This window comes from Ctenopharyngodon idella, chromosome 22, assembly GCF_019924925.1.
Source record: "Ctenopharyngodon idella isolate HZGC_01 chromosome 22, HZGC01, whole genome shotgun sequence".
In the NCBI taxonomy this organism is placed as follows: Eukaryota; Metazoa; Chordata; class Actinopteri; order Cypriniformes; family Xenocyprididae; genus Ctenopharyngodon; species Ctenopharyngodon idella.
In genome coordinates this window covers 6,279,722-6,302,707 of record NC_067241.1, presented here as the reverse complement: position 1 = coordinate 6,302,707, position 22,986 = coordinate 6,279,722, and the positions used below count along the sequence as shown (strand labels likewise).

Below are 22,986 nucleotides of genomic sequence, written 5' to 3'. Positions count from 1 at the left end.
GTCAATCGCCAGTTGGCCAGTAACATTTTTATGAATTCTAACAATGCAAAATTGTGAGAACATTCACGTGAACAAATGTGAACAATGCTCAGGACAGATGACAATCCAGCTGTGTGGGAAGTTTCCTGCGCGCAAACGCACGCACCCAGGAATCAGTGTGCGAATACTGAATTGAAACTCTTTTTTACGTCTTCTTCTTGCACTTGTGAAGACATATTCAAACAAAATTACGTCAAAACATTTGGCAAGTATCCTCGTAAACATAGTCAGTTATGTCTTAAGTGCACTTAAACAGTTGAGAAATAAAACGCATGTGTAACAGTATGTTGGTTCTATGCATTAACTTTTAAAGTGACAGCAGCTAATATTCATTCTGCTGTCTTTGTTTTTAATGTTAATCAAACAACAAAAGACAAAGAACAATCACTCATTGCTCTTGTAACTTTAATAAGGATTAATCTATGTTTCATTGCTGGTAAAAATATTTATGGCCGGTAAATTTTCTTAAGTCACTGGCCTTTGGCAGGTGTGGCAAAAAGTTAGTTATCTGTGGCAGTGAGATCATTAATAATTTTTCTAAATACTGTATATAAGAAATAAGCTGTCATTCTGCAAATCCAATTTGACCTTGGGTTAACCCTCTGTCCACACGGAGACGCGTTTAGCTGTATACGCAAAAATTTTGTGTTTTGTCCAGACGGATCTGGCCGGATCTGGCTTTTGTGAATCGATAATGTCATGACCCCACGTCTCGACCCTAGTCAGATACCGCTACGTCATGTAACAGCAACAACAACGACAATAGCAGACTACATGCTTGTGTTCATGCTGCAGAAGCTACGAGCCTATTAGCTTTACTAAAGTAAAGCTTTATTTCTAAGCTTTTAAGTTTGTATACAGCGCGCAAGGTTTATGCGCACGCTCCAAGTCTTCTCCATTTTTAGTGTATGTCTGTAGCAAAATTACAGCACCACATACTGGTCTGGCATGTATACTACATCAGTTTGAGTCGGTTTCAGTGGTTTCGTGTGTACGCAGATATTTCTTGAGACGAGGAAAAAAAAAAAAGATCGGATAGGGAAAGCTCTGGCTTCGTGTGGATGTGGCCAAAGTTTCATGAAATGTATCTGCCACACTAAAACTGAAAATACTATGCAAATCACAGCCAATCAGAACATATTTCATGTGATAGTATTTTGGGCCAGTGAGATTTTACTCGAAGATTTTTTTTTTTTTTTTTCACTTTGTGTTACATCTCATGTATGCTATAAAAAGTTCAATATGTTATCTAAAACAAAATATATATATATATATATAGCTCGCATAAAAGTGACATTCTGAAATACAAATAATGATGGTAATTAAATATAATTTCAGTATTCTAATAATAGAGTTTCACATAACTGCATCTAGTATGTGACATCTGTATATATGTGTCATAACACATCGACGCCCAATAATCAGTGGTCTGAGATCTCTTGTGTTTAGACAGCATTTTATTTTGAGGCATTACCTGCTCACTCGTCACCGTGTAGCCAATCAGCACGGCTGCTGCAGTGAGAATGATAAATGGGTGTTATGTGTGTTTTAGTCCTGTGAATTACAGTTGGCTTGCGTCGGTCACCCGCTGTGGATTAGCATGGCTTTGGAATGCCGCTGATCTAATGTCTTGTGTCTGTGATCCATCACCACACCCAAACAACATAGCAATGTGTATGCCTTTGTGTGCACATGTGTGTGTAGATTGAGAGCATAGCAGCTGCTGTTGTCTAAGGTCCTACCTCCCAAACACACACACACACACACACACACACACACACACACACACACACACACACACACACACACACACACACACACACACACACACAGCTGGAGGGTAGCACTGATCTCAGTGCAGCAGATAATGACTAAAGCAGACAGAAAAGCTGCAAAGGCTGGACTTAACACAAACTGTTCACTGACACAGACCACCTTTTTCACGTCAGATCCAGAACGTCATGTCTCATGTTATTCCTTTCATAAATTGAATGAACATTTTCTGAGTATATGTTATATACGTTATATATATATTATATATATATATAGTATTGAATTGATAAAAAGTGATAGTAAGAACTTTTATAATACAAAAGATTTCTAGTTCAAATAAATGCTATTCTTTTTAACTTTCTATTCATCAAAGCATCCTGAAAAAAATGTATCATGCTTCCACAAAAATATTAAGCAGCGCAACTTTTAAGTTGTAAATATATTTCATATTATTACTGTTTTTATTGTATTTTTGATCAATTTGATACTATATATATATATATATATATATATATATATATGTACACACACACACACACACGTATGTACATACAATTGCGCACATACAATTTTAATACTATATATATATCCATTTCTTTTTCTTGTCCAGAAATTCTTAAAATATCTCGCACACACACACGCACACACACACACACACACACACACACGCACACACGCACATACACCCACAGCAGAACTGTTCATACTCACAATGCCTCAAAACATCATCCACATGAGCACGCTCACACACACACCTGAAGCCTCTCGGGTGGATTATCTGGCGCTTGGCAGAACACACTCCCCCCAGTCTCCTGCGCTGGGCCACACTGCTTCTGTTCGCCTGCCCGGGGCCAAGCTCCAGTTTCAATGAGGAGGGTAAAATATCCCCCCTTCCACCTCTCTTCCTCCTCCCCATCTCTCCCCCAAGAGTCTCTCCCCATGCGCTGGCTTGAGTTACTGCCGCCCAGCGTACCGAGGAGAACCACACATCATCTCACTCAAATACTCAAACATCTCACATAAGATCGCACAGTTTGGAACAGCTGATTCAATTTTGCTTCTTCTCATCCCACAGAGAACTCTCACACGCCTGCGCTGGAGCCGGGCAGTCACATGACCCCCGAGGAGCACTACAGGCGCATGATGTCAGCTCTGAACGAGCATGGCTCTTATGAGGAGCAGCAGCAGCGCCTGTACCAGCTGGCAAACAACATGGGCATCCCGAGCCACGGTGAGTGTGCGTCACCTGTGTATATGTGTGTGAGCTTGTCTCTGTATCCGCTCTAATTACCCATGTAGTCTTATTCCTGGATACCACACAAACAGCTAGGGCTTGACTTTGGAGATTACTGACAATTCTATTTGTGGTCTCAGCCCACCCAACGGTAGGATGTCAGAGTGGGTGATCTGTGACTACTGCCACACACAGTAGTAAATAACACTGCCATTGGGCCCTGAGGTCGACTGGATCGATTTGGCCCTTTGATTGGCTGCAAGCCAACCCTCTAAATTACCAACACCATGAAAACGGCTCCTTTGCTCTTTTTTTTTCTCATGCCTTTTCAAATTTACGATCACTGACGAGGTACCAGGGTTAACGGATGCGGATTTGTAAGATTTGTAAACCGAAATTTAGTGAGCATCATTTTGTTTTATTTGTTTGGTTACATCTTAACTGCGTTTTAGAGCCTTGTTGACGTTTTTCTCTGAGAAACCGTTAATTGCCTCCAGCTTTTATGGCCTTTTTTCAGTAGCATAAATTTAATCAATCTCACATTCTTGCTAAATCTGAGAGCATACGACTTTAAATTTTATTTGATCAGTAATGATTCTTAATTACTGCTTGCAAATCCAAAGGGGGGAAACGCTATAAAGGGTTTAATTGCCTCTCTCATACATCTGTAAGAAATTAGTGCCACTGTATGTGCCGTTCGTGTCTGGGATTTTATGACAGAGGTGCTGCGCTCTCCTGTCACCTCCACCTAAATGTTCCTCTGTATTTCTACCATCACACCAAGGCACGTTGTGGACAAATTCACACACAGTTCCCTTCCCAATTCTGTCATTTCTTCTCTCCTTGCTTTCACTTTCCGAGCTGAACTTCCTTCTGCTCTCCATCTCTCATCCACCGCAACCACCTAAAAAAAGGTGTGGTTATTTGTAGAAAGGAATCTGAATCCGAGAAGAAAAGGCAGGGCGTTTACCCGTCTGTGGGTAATCCAGCGAGAGAAAGCAGCCGCGTGATTTGCGGGGTCACCGTCGGTCCCTCCCCTAGATTTCTGGAAAAATGTCAGGTGTATGGTTTCATAATGGTTGCCATTGAAAACAGACTCACCAGGCCAAGATGCTGTTCCTCCCCTTAGGAATGTGAGCGTGCTGGCTTGCCCCTGCATGCTGAGCTCATAAGCCTACGATAAGGCCGTGCCAGTCAACCACTGCCAACATGCCTGGCTGCCAAGACTTTGATGAGTGAGATACCCATTCTCACCTTTTCACCTAATGGTCTACTGTATACATCTATGATGTTTCTTCAGTTTTTTCAAGGTATTCGTTCACCCAAAATGTAAATTACGTCATCATTTACTCACCCACGCCGTTCCAGATCTGTATGACTTGTATGACACAAAATGTGAAATACCGTGTGTGTGCACTGATCGTTTTTTTCATGCAGTTACAATGAACAGGGTCTGAGGTTTCAAAGTTTCAAAAAGCCCCTTAAAACTATCATTTAAGTATCATTCAAGGCAAAAATGTAAGTCATTTGCATGGTTGCGCTTCGGGTGACCCGAGTCCCGGGTTCAACTCATTGACTCAATCTGGTCACAGCTGTTAACAGCTCACTGGAGGGAAAGTTTACCAGTAAATATAAACTTCAATTTTGGTGTTTTTCTTAGTTGTATGGCTTAAAAAATCGTTGAATATATTGAATATATAGTCATATGGGCCACTATTATCATGGTTTTGTGGTGATCATGTTTTTTTGTTTTTTTTAAGTCAGAACAACCATTTTATAGTATCTGCACTCTCCATTTATTGAAGTCCATTTTTTTGCCTGTTTTTAATACAGGTTTGAAACTTCACAAAGGTGACTCAATAATGACAATTTTTTTGTCAATTTTTTATTATTTTTATAAAATTTGAAGCTTTTATAAGTTTTCACCTTCAATATTTTTTTTTATGTTTAGATTTGCACTTTTGACAAATTTGGTTCTTCTAGCCGGCTGTCAGCCCCAAGCATTCCCTTCCCACTCCTTCATATTTTACTCGTTTTTCCCCCTTTGTCCTCAAGTCGCTTTTAATTTATGTTCTTGTTTGGGTTTTTTTGTTGTTTCTCCAGCGCCATAGCTCACACAGAGCTGCTTTTGACTTTTCGGGAGTGAGTTTTCAGAGAAACCTCTCTGGCGCAGGGAAGCGTCAACCCCAGCTGTGTTTCTGTGTGTTTTCCCCTCTCTTCTTTACCTCCACGTGCCTCCATCTCCCTGCTCTCTCCTTTGAGATGCCTTCTTTCTATCTGGCTCCTTTCCTTTCCTTCATATCTCTGCACCTTCCTTATGGCTCCGTCTTTATACCCCTCCACTCAACCCACCCCCTCGTGTGTGCCTCTGAAGTGTGTCGGGAAGTGTTGATGCAGTGTGGGGATCTATACAGTAGGCTCCAAAGAGCCCTTGACATAGGCAGAGAGTAGGGCCAGGCCCTTCTGACCATTCCCCCCAGACAAACGCACACACTCCCCAAGAACTCTCTACGCACAGCCCTGCTTTTATATTCTCTCTTTCTTTTCTCCCTCGTTCTTTCTCGCCTGGATCCCCGCAGAGCATCCTTTCATGTGTTTGAAGTGGAGGCCCTGAAATGAAAGGCCGTGAAGGAGGCACGGATAGGTTTGTGTGAGTGTTGGAGTTGGGGCGGGCGGGGTGGGGGGGATTATATGGATATGGTGTTGTGCACCTTTAGCTTTGGCTATGATGAGGTTGCTACAGGTACTCAAACGTGGCCATTCAAATTGATGGGGCCCATGTTCGAATTTTGCTGTGAATTTAAATGCAAAATATCTCTCTGATAATTAACCTTGATGATATCTATCTGTTTTTCTTTTAATATATATAATATACACTTTTTATACACACATACTACCATTTGAAAGTTTGAGGTCAGTAAGAGAAAAAGGCACGGGCTGCTCTCAGTTTTCTTTGGATCTGTCGTCCCCCTGAAAGAATTGCAGATGAGTGCTGTGTCTGTCAGCTCCTCCTGGCAATACAGAAGCTCTCAAAGGCTTGCCAGTGCTTTGCCACAGAAGCCCTGCGTGTACGTGGTGCAGAGGAAACCAGATCGCGATAGGTAAAGATTCCACAGTAACACTGACTCAGAAGATGCAAATTTGGGGTGTGACAGAGGACGCAGAGTGAATGTGGGTGGGAGATGGTTGCATGGGTATCAGGATGTCACTATTTGGATGACTGGTGTGCTTGTACATGCAGCCCCAGATGACCCTGTGCTGACTCTGTTGCAGGTTAAAGGGAATAATTCATCGCTGGGCAACCAAGGAAAAGGGCTTCAGAGCAGCTTTGAGTTTAGTGGATTTTGGGGCTGTTTTACCATACTGGAAAGCTGATAGGTGTGTATTGGAACATGGTTGCTGGTTATTAGAAGGTTTGTTACCAGTCCAAGATGGTCTAAGAGCATCAATGATGTGCTGGGAACCAGCTACCATTTTCCAAAACATATCTACAAGCTTTAGCCAGATTATTCCAGCTGTTAATAATGTGTGTGGACAGACTACTAATTATTTTGGTCATCTGGAATGTGTATGTGACCAAATGACGAGCATTGCTTCTTTTCCTTGAAAGTAGATTCTTCTGTTTTTATTTTTTTTTTCATTCTCTTTTATTCCCTCTCACGGGCTGTTAGAGGTTTGTCCGCTGTCAGTCTGGGCCCCCGCGGGGCAGTGCAATAAACAGATCAATACAGCGGGCCTGCACACATTAATATCTGTCGTGGTGCCTCCGACCCGATCACTCAGGCCCACACGCCAGCCTCGGAAATGGCCGCCAGCTCCCGAGGGAACCGTCTAATTAAAAAAGGGCCAGAGGAGAGAGGGAGCGAGAGATGAGAGCGAGGGAGAGGAAGAGAGGGAGGCAAGCAGGATGGATTTTCTATTTAACACTCTTTCATTAGAGAGTGTGCTTCCTGTTGTGACCCTGTTAGTTTGGTAATGTTGGGAGATGGGTCTGGGATGGTCTAATATCACAGATTCAGTAGGGAGACCAGCAGCTCAATTACATTTCAGTCATGTTACCTCAAACAGTTTGTCATTATTATTCATATGTAGTTTGTTTTGTTTTATTGACTTTTGTTAGTGGTGTTTGCTAAGGATTAGCTATATGAACTAACTCCTAATCTTAAGTATTACATTTCAGCATGTCCCACACTGTTTTACGTACATGGACATGAATGATACATGACTTGTCAAGGTGTGGAATTACTTTTATAAGCAAACAAGATTTAAGCACAACACCCTAGAAATTTGCCAGCAACTGTTCTGGGGGCAAACATCACAATTTTCTTCAAAAAATATTGATATTACTCTAATGTGCTTGTAAAACCAGTGACAAATTGTTTTCAGTATATAATGGATGTTTTTTTTCATATTATAATTTTTGGGGGCTCCCAGGGGTCTGCAAGACACACCAAATTTGACATTAATACTGTTTCATTCTGCTTTCTAAAGACTTGTCAGAAATCATGAGATTGATTAATCATTTATTTTATTCTATTGACAGTCCTCATTTTGTTTTTGTTAAGTTTTATTAGTTTTAACGGTGGGTAGAAAAAAAAGATGTTTTTATTAATAAACAATATGCTTCATATGCAATTACACTTATATTTGTCCCATAATGCTCATCGCTTCATTGGGAGCCCAATGTTGAACAGTGAAGTGACTCTGAAATAGATCACCTCGGTTTTTCTTTAACTGATTAAAAGGATTCATTTTTGTGGTGGAGTGTGAAGCCTTGCCTGTGTTGCAGTTAACATATCCTGCTGTGGGACTCTTGGGCTGACTGTCTTACTGTGTATCTTACTGTGTTGGTTCAGAGCTAGACTGACAGATTTGGCACTGACAGCACAGACCGGACGAGTTTCTCGATTTAAATGGTCTGTTCGTTCCATTCACAGAGCTGCTGCGTGTGCGTCAGGAAGCCATGGCTGCCGTTAGAAATCCGGGAGGAATGGAAGCCCACGTCCCCACTGCAGGCAGCTCCTCCAGCCAGCGGCGCAAACAGGGCCTTCCCCAGCACAGAGACGCACAGTTTCCTGAGCGGTAATACACATTCACAACATCGTACTCTCTGGAATATCCCTTTTGCACACTTTTTCAGCACACTCTAATCTAAAATGTTTAGATTAAATGTATGTTCAGTCTTTCACATTAGTCTCTACTCCTCTTGCTCTGTGATGGGCGTATTACAACCTGACATGGCGTCCTAACCAGACAAGATGCGACAAGTTTTAGCGACAAGCAATCTATCACTATCACAACTAATAAGAAGATATTTGATGTTCACTGTAAAATTATGTGGCAAAGGTTTTGGGCCAGCGAGATTTCACTCTGCTACCCAGCGTGATGCAGAAACAGAGACCAGATGACCGACAAAATATCTCACAGTGTCATCTCGTTTAGGAAAGTCTGATAAGGACAGTGGCTAAAACCACACATATGCTTTGTTGACTATATTGTCGTGTAAAAGTGGATGAGGTGTATATGTGCATTCCTGTGCGCGTGTGGTTGATAAATGCCCCTCTGCTGAGTGGAAACCTCTGAGGCGCACTTTAAGAACACGGATACAGGAGAAAATGCTAAGCTTTAAAATAACATGAATATTTTACATTAATAATGAAGCCAACATCCGACTCTAATGAATACTGCATGCATGTTGGAGTGGCTGACTGCCTGCTGAAGAGAAAAGAGGGAAAAATTGAATTATGCACCAAAGAAACGGAAGGAAAAAAGGGAGGGAAAAATAGAAGTTGCCGTTAAGGCCACGGAAAAAATAGAAAATCCACTTAATGGGATGTGCCAGTGGGTATGACCTCTGCGATGACCTCTTCGCAACACTGTTCGATTTGATCTTGTCAGGAGGCATTTATAGGGCTCAGGACCGAACGGGTCACTAGGACAACACACGCCGTTCTCCTCCCTGCAACGTTTCTCCCCCCGAATCGTTCTCCTCCTCCCTCTCTCCTCATCTCAGCAAGGCCACTGTGCTTGCGGCGCTTCCCTCTGCCTCCAAACAAAGCCCAGGCAGCGGGAGTAGGCAGGTAATTGCTTGTCGATTATTTATGTGGCGCGGGAAGCTGGAGGATCGATAATGGGCCGGCGAGGCGAGGCGGTAGGGAGGAAGTGAATTGGGAGGGGTCGCCCAGCGTGGGTGGGGGAACTCTGTTCGGTTCCTGGCCCAGCGCAGCATCATGTCAGGAGCTCAGCGTGCAGCTTTGACCAGCCAGCCGCCGCAGCTCCGCCAGCTCACGGTAATTAGCCACACAGGACCGCTGATGTTAACGAGGCCTGCACACTTCCTAGGTTGTGGGTGAAAGAAGGGAGGGAGGAAAGTGTTTTTTTTCTTTTCTTGCTCCTACACACTCAATTTTTTTGTTCATTGGTTATTTAACCCTTTATTTTACCGTTTAGTTTGAGCTCAGAAAATTGTGAAACTGCTAAGATGCACATTTATGGGTTAAATCACCCAAAATTCTGTCATTGTTTACGCTTACTCACCATCGTGTTGATACAAACCCATATAACTTTCTTTCTTTTGAGGAACACATAAGGGGAATTTTTTTTCCCATGCAGTTACAATGAACAGGGATTTCAAGCTTCAAAAATCATATAACGCACCATAAAAGTATTATAAAAGTGGTCTATATGTATGTCTATATGTGCTTGGCATGTTCTTAAGAATTCATGAGAATGAATCATTTGATTTGATTCACAAAATCATTCTGAATGATTCATTAACAGAGAAACACTTTTGAATACTTAATTGGTGCTTTTATGTCCTTTCTGAAGCTTTAAAGCTTCAGTCTGTATTCATTAAAATTGTATGTAAAAGAATGACAATGCAGTCTTCCAAATTTCTCCTTTTGTTCTCCATAGAAGAACAAAAGTCATATGAGAATATGACAGTGGAGAAATGATGACAGAATACTGGCCTGGACGTTTGGGTGGGCTACAAGCTTTTAGCACAGATTGTGTGACATTGCTAACCCCTCTAAAGTATCGACAGAGAGTCCGCCAGGCTAAAATGGTGTGCCGGAAACCATTCCTCAAGCTCACCTTTCTATCGACTCTCCATAATTGATTATCTGACGCCCATTAGTGGCTATTGTTAAAAACAAATCATTACCAAGATCAATAGTCCTGCAGCCATGGCTGGCCATTTGTCTGGGTTTAAATGGCAGATTGCATTTAGGGAATCTGCAAGGCAAATCCTAATGTGTTTGGCATGTGGGGCAGCACAAGCAACAGACAGTGGTCTGGGGTGGGGGGCGTTGGGTGAGCAAGAGCCTTATGCATTTTAATGTGCTTCCTGTGCAAATGTGTTCCCGCCTCGAGTCAAGGCGAGGCGGGCACGGTGTGGCGAGCGGCTAATCCCCCGCGCTCCTCTCATTAAGGGCCATCCTGTCAGCTCCGCTCCACTTTTCTCTCTCTCTCTTTTTCTCGTCTGGCCAGTTTGGTGCTCTGCCTCTGCCTTCACACACACAAACACACACACACACACATAGACAACACTCCACACTGCCGTTGCTTTCAGGCAGGGAGCGTCGCCGCTGCCACTCTGACAGGTCATCACACATGAGCGAACACAAGTGGCGTGTACTTGCCCTACCGCTAGCTAGGTTGCGAGAGAGCTAGAGAGATCGACAGATAGAGAAAAGGAGAGACGGGGCAGGGTGGAGGAATGGAGGCAGTCCTCAAAAGATGTAGAGGTAATTAAGCCAGTAAACTGAACAGCAGTCAGTGTGCTGGAAATAAATGTAACACATTTTTAAATCTGCCTTGTGCAATTTTTTAAAATGTACTTTTATCTCTACTTAAAGGGATAGTTCACCCAAAAATGAAAATAGTCATCATTGACTTTTTTTTATATATCTGTGAAACACAAAAGAAGATATTCTGAAGAATGTTTCAGATGCTTTTATCCATACAATGAAAGTCAGTGGGGGTCATTGTATGGGTTAAAAAATATATCTTCTCGTTTGAAAGAGTGTTCATATTAGGGCTGGACAACTATGGCCTAAAATCAAAACCTTGATTAATTGAACATTTTACCTCGATTACGATTAATGAATGTTTTTTTTTTTTTTTTTTTTTGCCCTCATAGTTCACTGACAAGGTTTGTACTGTAAATATGATTGACTATTAAAGGTGGGATATTTTTTCCTATTGAAAGAGTGATCTGACATAACAGCTCACTATCAGCAGTTATTTTATCTATGGTTCGTAACATTTCTTACAGATTTCTGCTCGTTGTAAATCAGATAAAGATAAATTAGTACAGTACCAGTACGAGTGATTATGTGTGTGAATTAGTCATACCGTCTCTCTATTAATTGTGAAGCTGTGGGTTGTAAATAGTTCCTTCAAAAGTAGAAAAAATATATGCTACAATAAGTTGAGTTTCTAAGCTACTTTAGTGATAAATCACAGGACAGCTCTGATAACTAGTTTCTGCATTCCTCTCTGTGCGCGCGATCTTCACGTTTTGCGCAGCTACTGGTTGTATGAGTGTTCGTGCCACAATGCAGCTGCGCGAGCACGGTAGCTCGAAATAGTATACATCCAATCGTCTAAAATCGCTTGAATGTTCAAACTGGCAAACCTTAAAACATATACAACTGACAAAGTTTAGTGAAGACGCAAGGCTCACGGCTCGCGCGCCACTATGTGTTGAACCGGCGTTTACCGCCGTGTTGCTTTTATGCCACTGACTGGACGGGGCAGAGTCATGTGGCTACACACGCGGTAGTATGTTTTTAAGGGGGAAGTATTAACAGGATTGAAAAAACGAAATAACAGACATGGGAGAATTTCGGTTTCAATTACTTTTCGATAAATCGTCCTGTCCTAGTTCATATCTCTTTAAAGCTCAGAGAAAACTAACAAGCCAACTGGAAAATGAACTGGAAATATTCATTATTTTTGCAATTTCGTCTGGTGTAGCTAATGGAACACAAATTACACACTGCAGCTTTAAAATTTGTAACGTTTTGAGTATTTTGTGAGAATGCACATTAAAGTAGAGTCATAAACCCTGCCCTCCAAACATATCACACTGTTTTTTCCTTGTTCTCTTTCAACCCCATTTTTCTTTTTCTGTCGGCCAAAGATCCAGAGTGAAATGGTTAATGCTTGCCTCATTCCAAAATTGCTTCCTATAAAAGGAGAAGCACGTCTGCCGGGCACGTCTCCCCATGATTACAGCTAATTACTATCGAGCGGACGCCTCGCGGCCCCAGTCATGCAGCTTTAATTGACCGTTATTCATCTGTGGGCCGCGCAGGGCGGCGCAGAGTTTGGCAGGCCTGGCCAGCGCCGCCCGGGCTAATTGTGAGGCCTGAGGGATTAGGCCAGGTGATTACACACTTCACAGTGTAATTACATAAGCATGGCTGGGCTGCCGGCCCGACTCCCGGCCCCAAGGTCACGCGCTGCCTTCTTCCAGATTAATTGGAGCTGCCACAGAAGTGCGAGGCACCGGCGGAAAGCGGTTATACGATTAGCATTAACATTTCAACAGCCGCCCAATCGATCGATGATTTCCCCCCTTTGTGTCTCTCCACACCTTTCTCAACCCCTCAACCAACCTGTGTTTTTTAGAATTCTTCTTTGTTTTTGCTCAAGGAAGACACGCAAGGGCTATTTAGCTTAGAAATTACATAAAACCTAAGTAGAGCACAGCAAAATATGGCTTCTCCCCTCATTTCAGATGGTTTTTTTTTGTTTTTCGTCTCTTCTGTTTGGATGTTTATGTGTTGTGGTGCGTTGCTCAGTCTCTCTCCCCCTGGAGCAAGCGTTACTCAGTCACAAGTACAAAGCAACCGCGCTGTTCTTTCCCTTGCTTTAGGTGTGTTGGGTTTCATTTATATTTATGCATGTGTGAGCGCGTGTGTTGGGGGGCTCAGTGAAGAGTTGCAGTAAATGGAGGGGCTTGCATTGGCAAAGGAGCAGTAAAAAGCTTTAAAAAGACACTGCAGGATTTGCCTGTATTTCAGCACCTTGCCACTAGTACACTTCTTCATATTTTTTCTCTCCCTCCTTTTCTCTCCTTACCCCGCCTCTCATTTTCCTTCTTCCCCGCTGGGGCTCTATAAAAGCGGCCGCTGTATTGTATATGAACAGCCTGTGTTCTCCGCCTGTACAAAAGGAGAAAAATATAATTGAGGCTACGCAACACGCCACCTTTTTATTGGCTGAATACGGCGGAGAGAGACAGGAAGAGGAGGGGGATGTGTGCGTGTGTGTTGGGGTGGAAGAGGAAGAACTGTGTTAATTAGTGGGTGCTTCAGCCTGTAGCCCGGGCGAGGCTGGGGGGCCGCCCCAGCTGTCGGAGTATGACATGCTCTTATTGTGCATTCAGGCCTCATTACCAGAGTGGCAGGGCCGCAGAGCGCGGCAGAGCAAGAGGGAGGGAGCGAGAGCGAGGAGATGATGGAGGTTGTGGTGGTGGGGTGGGGGGCAAGGATACAAACAGTGCCGCTGTCCGCAGCGTGACAGGACTGATGAGGGGCTACGGTCGCTCGCGTGCACCGGAGGGAGCGATAAAAATAACCGATGGAAGAGAACGCAGCATTTCCATAACACCACACAGCCATATTGTATTCGACTTGTATTGGTAGTATACCACCACACAGCAGTAACAGATTGTTGACAACCTGTTCATTACCATAGAACCGTACAACTGTACCAAACTCCTTAAAAAACCTTAAAATGGTAAAAATTACCATAATGCCACACAGACATGTTAGACTGTTGGAAATCTATATTGTTAGCTTTCCATAACACAGTCATACCAGACTGTTAAAAACCTACCTGTTTCAATATCATAATACCACACAGTAAGAAAGCATGTAATGTGTAAGTCAACATGACATATTTACAGACCCCAAAACAGACTCTATTTACTTCATACATAGTCTTAGTCTTATTGTGAATGATTCATGTAAGTACTTTACTCCAAAGAAGAAATCTTCACAGTCTTTGTTTATATTTCATACATTAAATTTATCTTTTTGAATATCCCGTGTATGAAAAATTTATCCTGTAATATGAAATAAAGTGGGTAATAAATGCTGTTTCGTGTTGACTTTAAGCAGTTTGTGAAAGACTTGTATACAGTAGAAATACAGTAGCAGTTTATTAATGATGGTGTGTTTTTGTGTGTGTGTGTGTGTGTGTGTGTGTACACAGAGACATATCGCACCCTCCTCCATTGCTGTCCCCGCAGAATGCTCCTCACATTGCTCTGGGGCCTCACCTGCGTCCCCCGTTCCTGGGCATGCCTTCTGCCCTCTGCCAAGCCCCAGGTGAGCATTACCTCTGCCAGATGTAACACACACTCACATTAACTCCTAACTCATTTAACCTGGGAGTTTCTTTAATATGGGTATGGGTTGTTTTCCACCCATATACACATCTAGGAATGGTCCCTGGTAAATCTACTAATATTTAAATTTGTATTAAAGTTGCCTTAAAAAAAGAATATAGCATTATTTAATAAAATATCAAATACAATAGCATTTATTTAAAATTAATATAGCACAAGTGGACTTTTAAAAACAAAAGGTTAGAAAATACAATATATGTTGATTACAACATTAAGGCAAAAGTATTTGGACACTTTCTGGTGATCAAACATAAGTGTAACATCCATAGTTAATGTGATGAACTACACCTATGTTACTCTGCTAGGACACCTGTGTGAACTTGAGAACTGACTTCGTACATCCACTAAAAATGGCCTTGAGACCAGTTGGTTAAAAGTAATTGCAAAAATGACTAATTTATTTGGTGCCACTGTATATATCTCTATGTTGAATGTGTATAATCTGTGAACACTTGATGTATATTGTATACAAATAGATGTATACTTTATTTTTAAATAGCTGTACAATGTGGGATGAATATGTTTCCCTACCCTGTAAAATTAATGTTCTCTTGCTGTTGTTCTGTAGGTTATGGTTTCCTGCAGCCTGCTCAGGCAGAGATGTTCGCCCGTCAACAAGAGATTCTTCGTAAACAGAACCTTGCTAGGTAACGTTATAGCTGCACAGAGAAATGTGTTTCAATAGTTATAAGATTTTATCAGGAAAGTTTATTTCCAAGTTGCAGTGTGCATCTCTGATTGTGGGTTGTTGCTCCAGGTTGGAAATGTCTGCTGAGTTATTGAGACAGAAGGAGTTAGAGAGCCTCCACAGGCAGCGACTGCTGGCGGACCCATTGGGCCTGCATCCCGGGCTCCCTGCAGAACACCCTGCCTTGCGCAGCCTGCAAGAAATCCCAGAGGGCCACCCACTCCGAGAAGAGCTCAATCGCCGCAACGCCATGCTGGTTTTGCGGCACAACAACACCCCATTACTCTCCCTCAACCACCAGGGGGCAGCAGCAGGCACTTCCTCTAAAGACCTCAGCAACAGGAAGAGCTTGAGGAAAGGAGGACACCTCAGAGGGGACCAACAAGGGGGTTCGTCTGAGACTAAAGAGATGCTCAGTGAGGGTTCTGGTCGGGATGGAGAAACAGAGGGACAGGATGAAGACATGAAAGACTCAGAGATTGATGCAGAGGTTGGGGAAGACAGGCCTGAGAGGCTTTCCAAAGCGGACGGACATGGTCTCGGTTCGGAGGTGTGCCAAGGCAAGGATGTGACCAAGTCTAGTGAAACAGTGAAAGAGCTGGGGGAGGGGTCAGGAAGGCTCAGTGCCCCTTGTAGCTCCATTGGCCAAGAGTCACCGACCCACCACCTCTTCACATCAGGACTGAGCAAGAGTGAGGCCAAATACCTGCCACCAGGAATCCCACCCTTACCCACTTTGCCTGGACAAACGCTGCCCTTTACCTTTCCATACACCAGCCCTTACTTTCACACCGGTGAGTTCACAGCTGTTTAAACAAAATCTAATCACATTCAATGAGACATACTGTATTTTAGAGATTTCCATATTCCAAAATTCCTCCAATTCCAGTTCAGCAACATGCACTCCTCATTTAAAACGAACATACAGAGCACTAGTGTTAGTGACACCATATGCCTGCTCCTCAACTTTAACAATCTGTAAAATCTGGAGTTCACATAGTATTCCTTGTCCTCAAAGAGACAGAAAGAGCGAGCAAGAGAGTTAGAGAGAGAAACTGAGCCCAGAGTGCAAGCAAGCCCAGAGCAAGTTTTAATGGAAAATGAGTCTCCTAATGAGGAAGTGACCAATTCAGAGAGAGGCTGAGCTAACCCACCTCAGGCATTCTAGTAAATACTGAACATGCAATATACAAAAAGATTTTGGCTCACATACCAAAATGCACCAAAATACCAACAAACAAACAAGTCTCATCTTACCAATGATATGAGACAGAGAGAGAGAGAGAGAGAGAGAGAGAGAGAGAGAGAGCAAGACAGGTATGCTCACAAACATGAAAAAATAGTTTAAAAGATAGTTTTAAAAAAAAACTAAAATTCTGTTATTGCTTACTTGCAAAATGAATTATTTAACATAATATGCTGGTTTCTCTTGTCCCTATAAGTGTAAGTGTATGGCAATCGCCGCTTTCAAGATTAAAAAAAAAAGAAAGACAATAAATACTAATACTAAAAAGTACTATAAAATACCATGATAAGTCAGGAATTTTGTGTTGTTCCTGGGACAAAGCTATAGTACTTTCACTGGTAAATTTTTGAGCTTGACAGTCACAATCATCATCCACTTTTGTTGTATGGAAAAGAGTAACCTGGACAATGTGCTTTCTTTCATGAGTTTCAATGAGTTTCTTTCATGTTCCACAAAAAAAAAAAAAAAAGGATTTTGAATAACATGAAGGTGAGAAAATGATAGAATTATGTGGTGAAATATTCTTTTAAAAGATATCAACGAAGCATACAAGGTTAAACCCCACATTAATATCTAGTTAAAGGCGAGTAGCTTAAGTGTTTGTCCCCACCTAACTTGAATGAGTGCAGAGCAACTTTGGCCATCTGAAATGCATTACCTGCTCCAGCTGAGAGACCTCCCCCAGGAAGGGGCCCTGCCGCTGACCTTTACTAAACTCTGTAATATGCAGGGTCAATAACAGAGCGGTGTGTAGGCGCAAGCGTGTGTGTAAGGGGACAGGGGGCCTTCTGTCTCTAATGATTTCTGCTTCCTCTCGGCCCGCCGGGCCCACAGGCGCCATGGGAGGTCTTTTCGTGGACGGAGAAGAGGCGGGAGCAGCCGAGGACATCAGCAAGTGGAGTGTGGAGGAGGTGTGCAGCTTCATCAACAGCCTAGCAGGCTGTGGGGAGTACACACAGGTGAGGACAAGAGCAGGAGCAGAGCGTTGGACACCTCCTCTCCTGCCCCTGCCTTTAACAGGGGCTACTGGAGACATACAGTACAGCACAGAATGAAGATCATGTGCTGCAATTTATAGACAAGAACATTAGACCAGAATAGCTTGATTTAGTTGTTTCTTCAGCGTTCTTTAAAAAGTTAGAAGGCCGCTCTGCGCTGCTCTTATCTTTCTCACTCACAGCTCTGTCTCACACATCTCACCACACTGAATGTCAATCTGTCGCATGTTCAACGCATCACCAAAACCCCACCGTTGACCGCAGCGCACCACATTTCACTGCAGATGCTGAGTATGCATGTGCTTCCCCGTGGAATGAGAGTCACGTGTATTGTGTGCATGTTGAGTGAATTGGTCAATGTTCATCAACGTCAGCTGAAGTTAGGTCATCTGTTTCAGGTCTTCAGAGAGCAGGCCATTGATGGCGAGACTCTGCCACTGCTAACTGAGGACCACTTGCTCAACAACATGGGACTGAAACTGGGTCCTGCCCTCAAGATTCGCTCTCAGGTAAAGAAAAGACCTGCTGTACCAGGGGTGTCAAATCCTGCTCCTGGAGGGCCAACATCCTGCAAGTTTAATGCAGACCTTACTCCAACTTTATTAAGAAATCCTGAGACCTTGAATAGCTTATTCAGGTGTTTAAATGGGGTTGTAACTAAACTTTGCAGGAAGATAGCTCTCCAGAACAAGAAGCTGCAATAATAGTAGATGGATATACAATAGGGAAAGGGTGGGCAACTCTGTCTCCACTGTCCTTAGCTCCAACCCTAATCAAACACACCTGAACAAGCTCATCGAGGTCTTCTGAATCACTAGAAAGTTAGTGGTGAGTTTTATCAGGGTTGGAGCTAAACTCTGCAGGCCAGTAGACTTAGAGGGCCAAAGTTGTCCACAACTGCCATAGGAAGGTGGCTCTCCAGAAGCAGGATAGTACACCCTTGCTCTGAGTTTTAATCCTCAAAAACCTACTAAAACACAGCTGAACAAACTAATACAAGGTCTTCAAGATCACTCAAAACTTCTGATCAGGTGTGTTGGCAAGGGATGGATCTAAACTGCAGGAAAGTTTCCCTTCAGGAGCAGGAGTGCATACTCCTGTCATGGGGTCTCCAAATTTGGTTTTCCCAAAATAATTGGTTTTCCATACAGTGCCTGGGGGGCCCTACAGAGATGGTCCGTAATAAATGAACATATTAGAACTAGATATTTGCAATTTTTACACCTGTGGGGCCCACATTCATGATTTTGCCCAGGGCCTCACAAACCTATAGATAGGCCCACGTTTTTGTCTTGTTTCTTCATGTGTAATCACATTTCTTCGTTCATTATTCTGAGCAGACATGAAAGCAATCGTCTTGTATCACTGTCTTATACACATCCTTATGCACTTCCTGTTGGGTGTATGGTGTGAGAAATAACGCTGGCATGTGGCTGCTTTCCTCAGGTGGCGCGACGTATTGGCAGAATATTCTACATGACCAGCTTCCCGCTGGCCCTCCCGCTGCCGCCATCTGTTCTGCGCCCCACAGACAGAGACCCCCTGCCCACCGAGACCCGTCCTCCTTCTACCGGCAGCACTTCCTCTCCATTCAGCGTGCCCCCTCCCGCCTGCCGCGCCTCCCCCAAACAGGAGAACGGAAACCCCTCCTCAGCGGGAGCCTACGACTCCACTAAACCTCCCTCGTAGAATTGGCCATTAAAACTCTTGACTGCTTCTCCATATGGCAGAGGCAGTGCTTCAGGGAGGAGGTAAAGACGGAAAGAGGGCATGAAGGGGGCCCTCTTTGAACTATTCTTTCCTTCCTCTTACCCCCTCTACCCCCCCTCCCGAAATAAAAAGCAAACTTGAGGACCTTTATGCAGAGGCACTTAATCTTTTTAGGAAAAGTGTGGAGAAATGTGCAGAAAGAAGAGAGACACTGATGAAATGACGCGGGCTGAAACAGCTCCACCCTTCGCAGCGGCTGTAAGGAAGCCAAAATCCAAAGATGTGCAAATAGGGACTTGGGGACGAGACAGGAAGGGTTAGAGTGTGCGAGAGATGAACGTGAGCAGACAGCTGCTTCTAAACAGCATGCCAGAAGGAAGAGAGAGGCATCCAGCGAGCGCACAAGGTATACATGCAACATTCTTTTGTGTCAGACGTTGTAGGAAAGCATCATTCGCTGCGATGAACTCTTGTGGTAACCAACATTCTCGGGGAGTGGTGAACTTCGAAAAAAGAAACTTTCTTTTCTTGCTTTCACGTCACCACCTCCTCCAACTTCCAGCCATTTCAAATTCTCTGGAGTTGGTTTAGCTTTGAAAGACTAAATTCTCCGAAGAGGAGTAAATATAAGAACAGGATGGAACTCATTTGCAGACTTGACCAGTGCAACTATGCATTCCACAGTCCAAAACCAAAGATGGATGGATGTGGAATTTTCAAACGAGATCTAGCGTTGATCTCTCTGGTGACGAAACAAGGTACATATACAGGGCCGTACTGAAGGAAGAGAACCTCAAAAAGAGAGATGTGTAAAGCACTTAAGACTTCCTGTGACCAAAAGCCATCAGCCAAAGCAATGGCCCAACCTCTCACCCGACAAACATCTGGGCCCGTTTTAGTTTCATGACCCCGCGAAAAAAGAGCATTAGGGAAGGATATACGTCCCACCCTATGCCAGTCCATAGATGGATTAATGCCATTGTGAGGTCACACTTACTGCTGTGGGAAAGACATGTTATCCTGAATTGTACAGAAACATGCTCAAGATGAGAATATACTGAAGATGAAATAAGTGGTACGTTTTGTTAAATGTAGTTGCACGAGTTAAAAATCTTTATTACTGAACGAAATGTGACTGGTGTTACTTTTGTTCATTTTTCTGTTTGCTGTGTATTCCAGTTGTAATAATCATGAGCCCCAATCTTAAATGCCACTTCAGCATATAAATGAGGAAAAAAATATTTATAGAAATTTGTTTGCTGTAGTTAGAGCAACGAGATATTAAATTGTCCTTAAATTGATCCCAAAGAACAATACTTTTCTCTTTGTTGCAGGGAAATGGACGGCACAAAGCTCTTTATGCAAATCTTTGAAATTTTTTCTTTTTAAATATGTAAGCAATTAATTAAAATCGTCTCTAGATTTCCCATCAATGTTTTGTCTTCATCCTATTTTTCTATTCTCCGCTGGGTGAAATAAATCCTATTGAAAACTTAAAAGATGCTTGTTTCTCTTTTGTTTCTCAGAGTAATGTTTATTTCCAAACTCCTCCACAGTAAGGCAGGGAGTGGCGGCCCCAGTGGATGGTAAATCCCCTGGTTAGGGGAGGGAGCAAGTGTGTGTGTGTGTGTAGGGTTCAGGTCAACAACAGCTGTCAGAGCGTCAGGTTCAGTCACAGGCCAGGGCCCCTGTGGTCCCCGCCTAACCCAAAGAACAAATGACTCTCAGGGACGTCCGCCATCCGCCTCTTAAAAAAATCTTTTTACTGCAACCGTGACTGTCAGCACCAGGTGCTGCGTGTGATAGACCGTGCTCCGGATGATAGATGAGTAAACCTGTTACTCAGACTCACGCAAATGAGTGCTGCAGCTCTAGTGAAAACTGAATTTTCTGTAATGAAGCCCAGCTGAAGTTTAGTCATGGTGGCCTGAATTTAACGTTGCCTGACGTTCTCAACAGCACCTTAAGCTGGGAGCGATGATGCAACAGGAAAGATGCTTCATCCATAACAGCTGTCACACATAACAGAGGATGATTTAAAGTTAAAGGAATAAAATGTTATTGTTTACTGACCCTAAATTTGTTCCAAACCTATGAGTCATGAAACACAAAAAAATTGAATTTTCAGGACACTTTTCCATGCAATTACATTGAATGTGGACTTAGTATGCAAATACACCATACAAGCTGTCAATATGACTAGCGTGCTATCAACCTTATTCCTGAAGAGGCTACTGCGTTTTGAATTATGGGTGGTACTTCTGGTTTGGGGGACTTCCATTCAAAAAGACTGAAATTAATCATTTCAAATCACAAGGTTGCCCTACAACTAAATCTTATCTGTCAGTTTGACTGAATGTCAATTTTGCTTCATGTTTTATTTTCAGACATGAGAATAACGTAATGCTTGGTATTTTAACGTGACATGTTATAACAAGAATATCTATGGCAAGAGCGCTTTTCAGTTGCTGCATTTTTTTCCTCATTGTTTTCTTTTTTCCTTTTGCATTCCGCTGTAATAGTATGAAAAAGGACAACATGATTTAATTTATAATTCACTGGAATAAACGAAGAATCTCTCATTTTTCTCAAATCCTCGTATCGTTCCAGGTTTGTTTTCAATTTATTATCTGTCAAAATGACGGAAATCACTTTGAAATAGTACCACGCAGTGCTGAAGTTAATGAACATTTTTGATTAAGGCAACCCATGTTACATAATTCAGTGGCGTGCAGTGGTGTTCTGAAATGAGGCAAACAATGTCCTCACAGTTTATCTATTTTTATTTTTTATAAATCAAATGTAAATTTATGTCCGTTACTCGACGTTGTCACATTTTCCTCGTTAAATGAACATTACATCAACAAAGAAAAAAAAGAAACCAAATACAATTCTATTTTGTATTTTTACATTTACAATGTAATTAATGTAAATTTATTAAAACCAAATGTCCTGTTTGTCATGATGACGTCTAAAGTCCCCGCCAAAGGAAGTAGCCCCTTTTAGCACTTTGTTAGCAACCGCCGTTTTTAAGACACAATAAAGGTTTAAAAAAAATCACAAGTGGGTTATAACTGGTGTGTTTTATGTCATAGAACAAAACGTGAAAATATTTAGAGGCTTTATTAACCGCAGACCTTATTTCAGGCGATTTAGCAAAAACCCATTCAAAAAACCCATTGACTTCGGGGCGATGGAACCGGAAGTCCTAAAATGCTAACTCGGTTCCGGGTTTTGCCTACAAAAACACGTCATCCCTGAGGTACTCTATTACCCCCACAAAACCCACCGCACACTTTAGGGGCTCTGTTGATGAGCTATGAGCTCAAAGGAGGCACGAGAGACACAGACTCCCACTGTAACTTTACCTGCGGGTGTCGCTATTGGACACTGTTCCTTTAAAAAAACGAGTAACTTGTACAATTTTTTCATTGTCACATTTTGTAGTATTTTATTTTTGTAATATGGATTATTTTCTAATCCTAATTTTTTGAGGAGGCACTGCCTCACTTGCCTCCTCAGAGGAAACGCTCCTAGAGATATTTAACCCGTCCGTTATTGCTGTGGAAAGAATCGCGCTTTTGTGGTTATTCACGGTTTGTTGAAAGTACGTTGTTGATGCTTTTACACTTTTAAATGTCCTTTTAATGTTCAGTGTTTGAAGGGTGAGTAGAATAATGTCATCTCATTTTGCCAAGTTTAAAAAAAAAAAAAAAAAAATTATTGCATTCATAGAGCCAGCCTTTCACTGATTGTTTACAGCTTAGCAGAAGTTACACTCATAATTCCCGCAAAGCGTCATGGGGCGTAGGAATAGGGTGGATATTCTTCTTCTATCATCACACATTGGGTTTGAGACAGACTAAAACTAGT

The 22,986-nt window shown here is 42.6% G+C and overlaps 1 protein-coding gene across 3 annotated transcripts in view; it reads left to right on the top strand.

Moving 5' to 3' along the window:
* The window catches only part of samd11 (sterile alpha motif domain containing 11), a 76,442-nt gene extending 55,830 nt beyond the window's left edge, over nucleotides 1-20,612 (top strand). For 2 of the 3 annotated variants that reach the window (XM_051880349.1, XM_051880347.1), the window contains 8 exons: nucleotides 2,888-3,043; nucleotides 7,984-8,128; nucleotides 14,276-14,391; nucleotides 15,040-15,118; nucleotides 15,229-15,953; nucleotides 17,240-17,364; nucleotides 17,802-17,912; nucleotides 18,850-20,612. In XM_051880349.1, the coding sequence (XP_051736309.1) occupies nucleotides 2,888-3,043; nucleotides 7,984-8,128; nucleotides 14,276-14,391; nucleotides 15,040-15,118; nucleotides 15,229-15,953; nucleotides 17,240-17,364; nucleotides 17,802-17,912; nucleotides 18,850-19,092 (1,700 nt within the window). In that variant the 3' untranslated portion in view covers nucleotides 19,093-20,612. The remainder of the gene's footprint in view (nucleotides 1-2,887; nucleotides 3,044-7,983; nucleotides 8,129-14,275; nucleotides 14,392-15,039; nucleotides 15,119-15,228; nucleotides 15,954-17,239; nucleotides 17,365-17,801; nucleotides 17,913-18,849) is intronic. The other variant, XM_051880348.1, reaches the window with a different exon arrangement.
* Nucleotides 20,613-22,986: the final 2,374 nt, after the last annotated feature.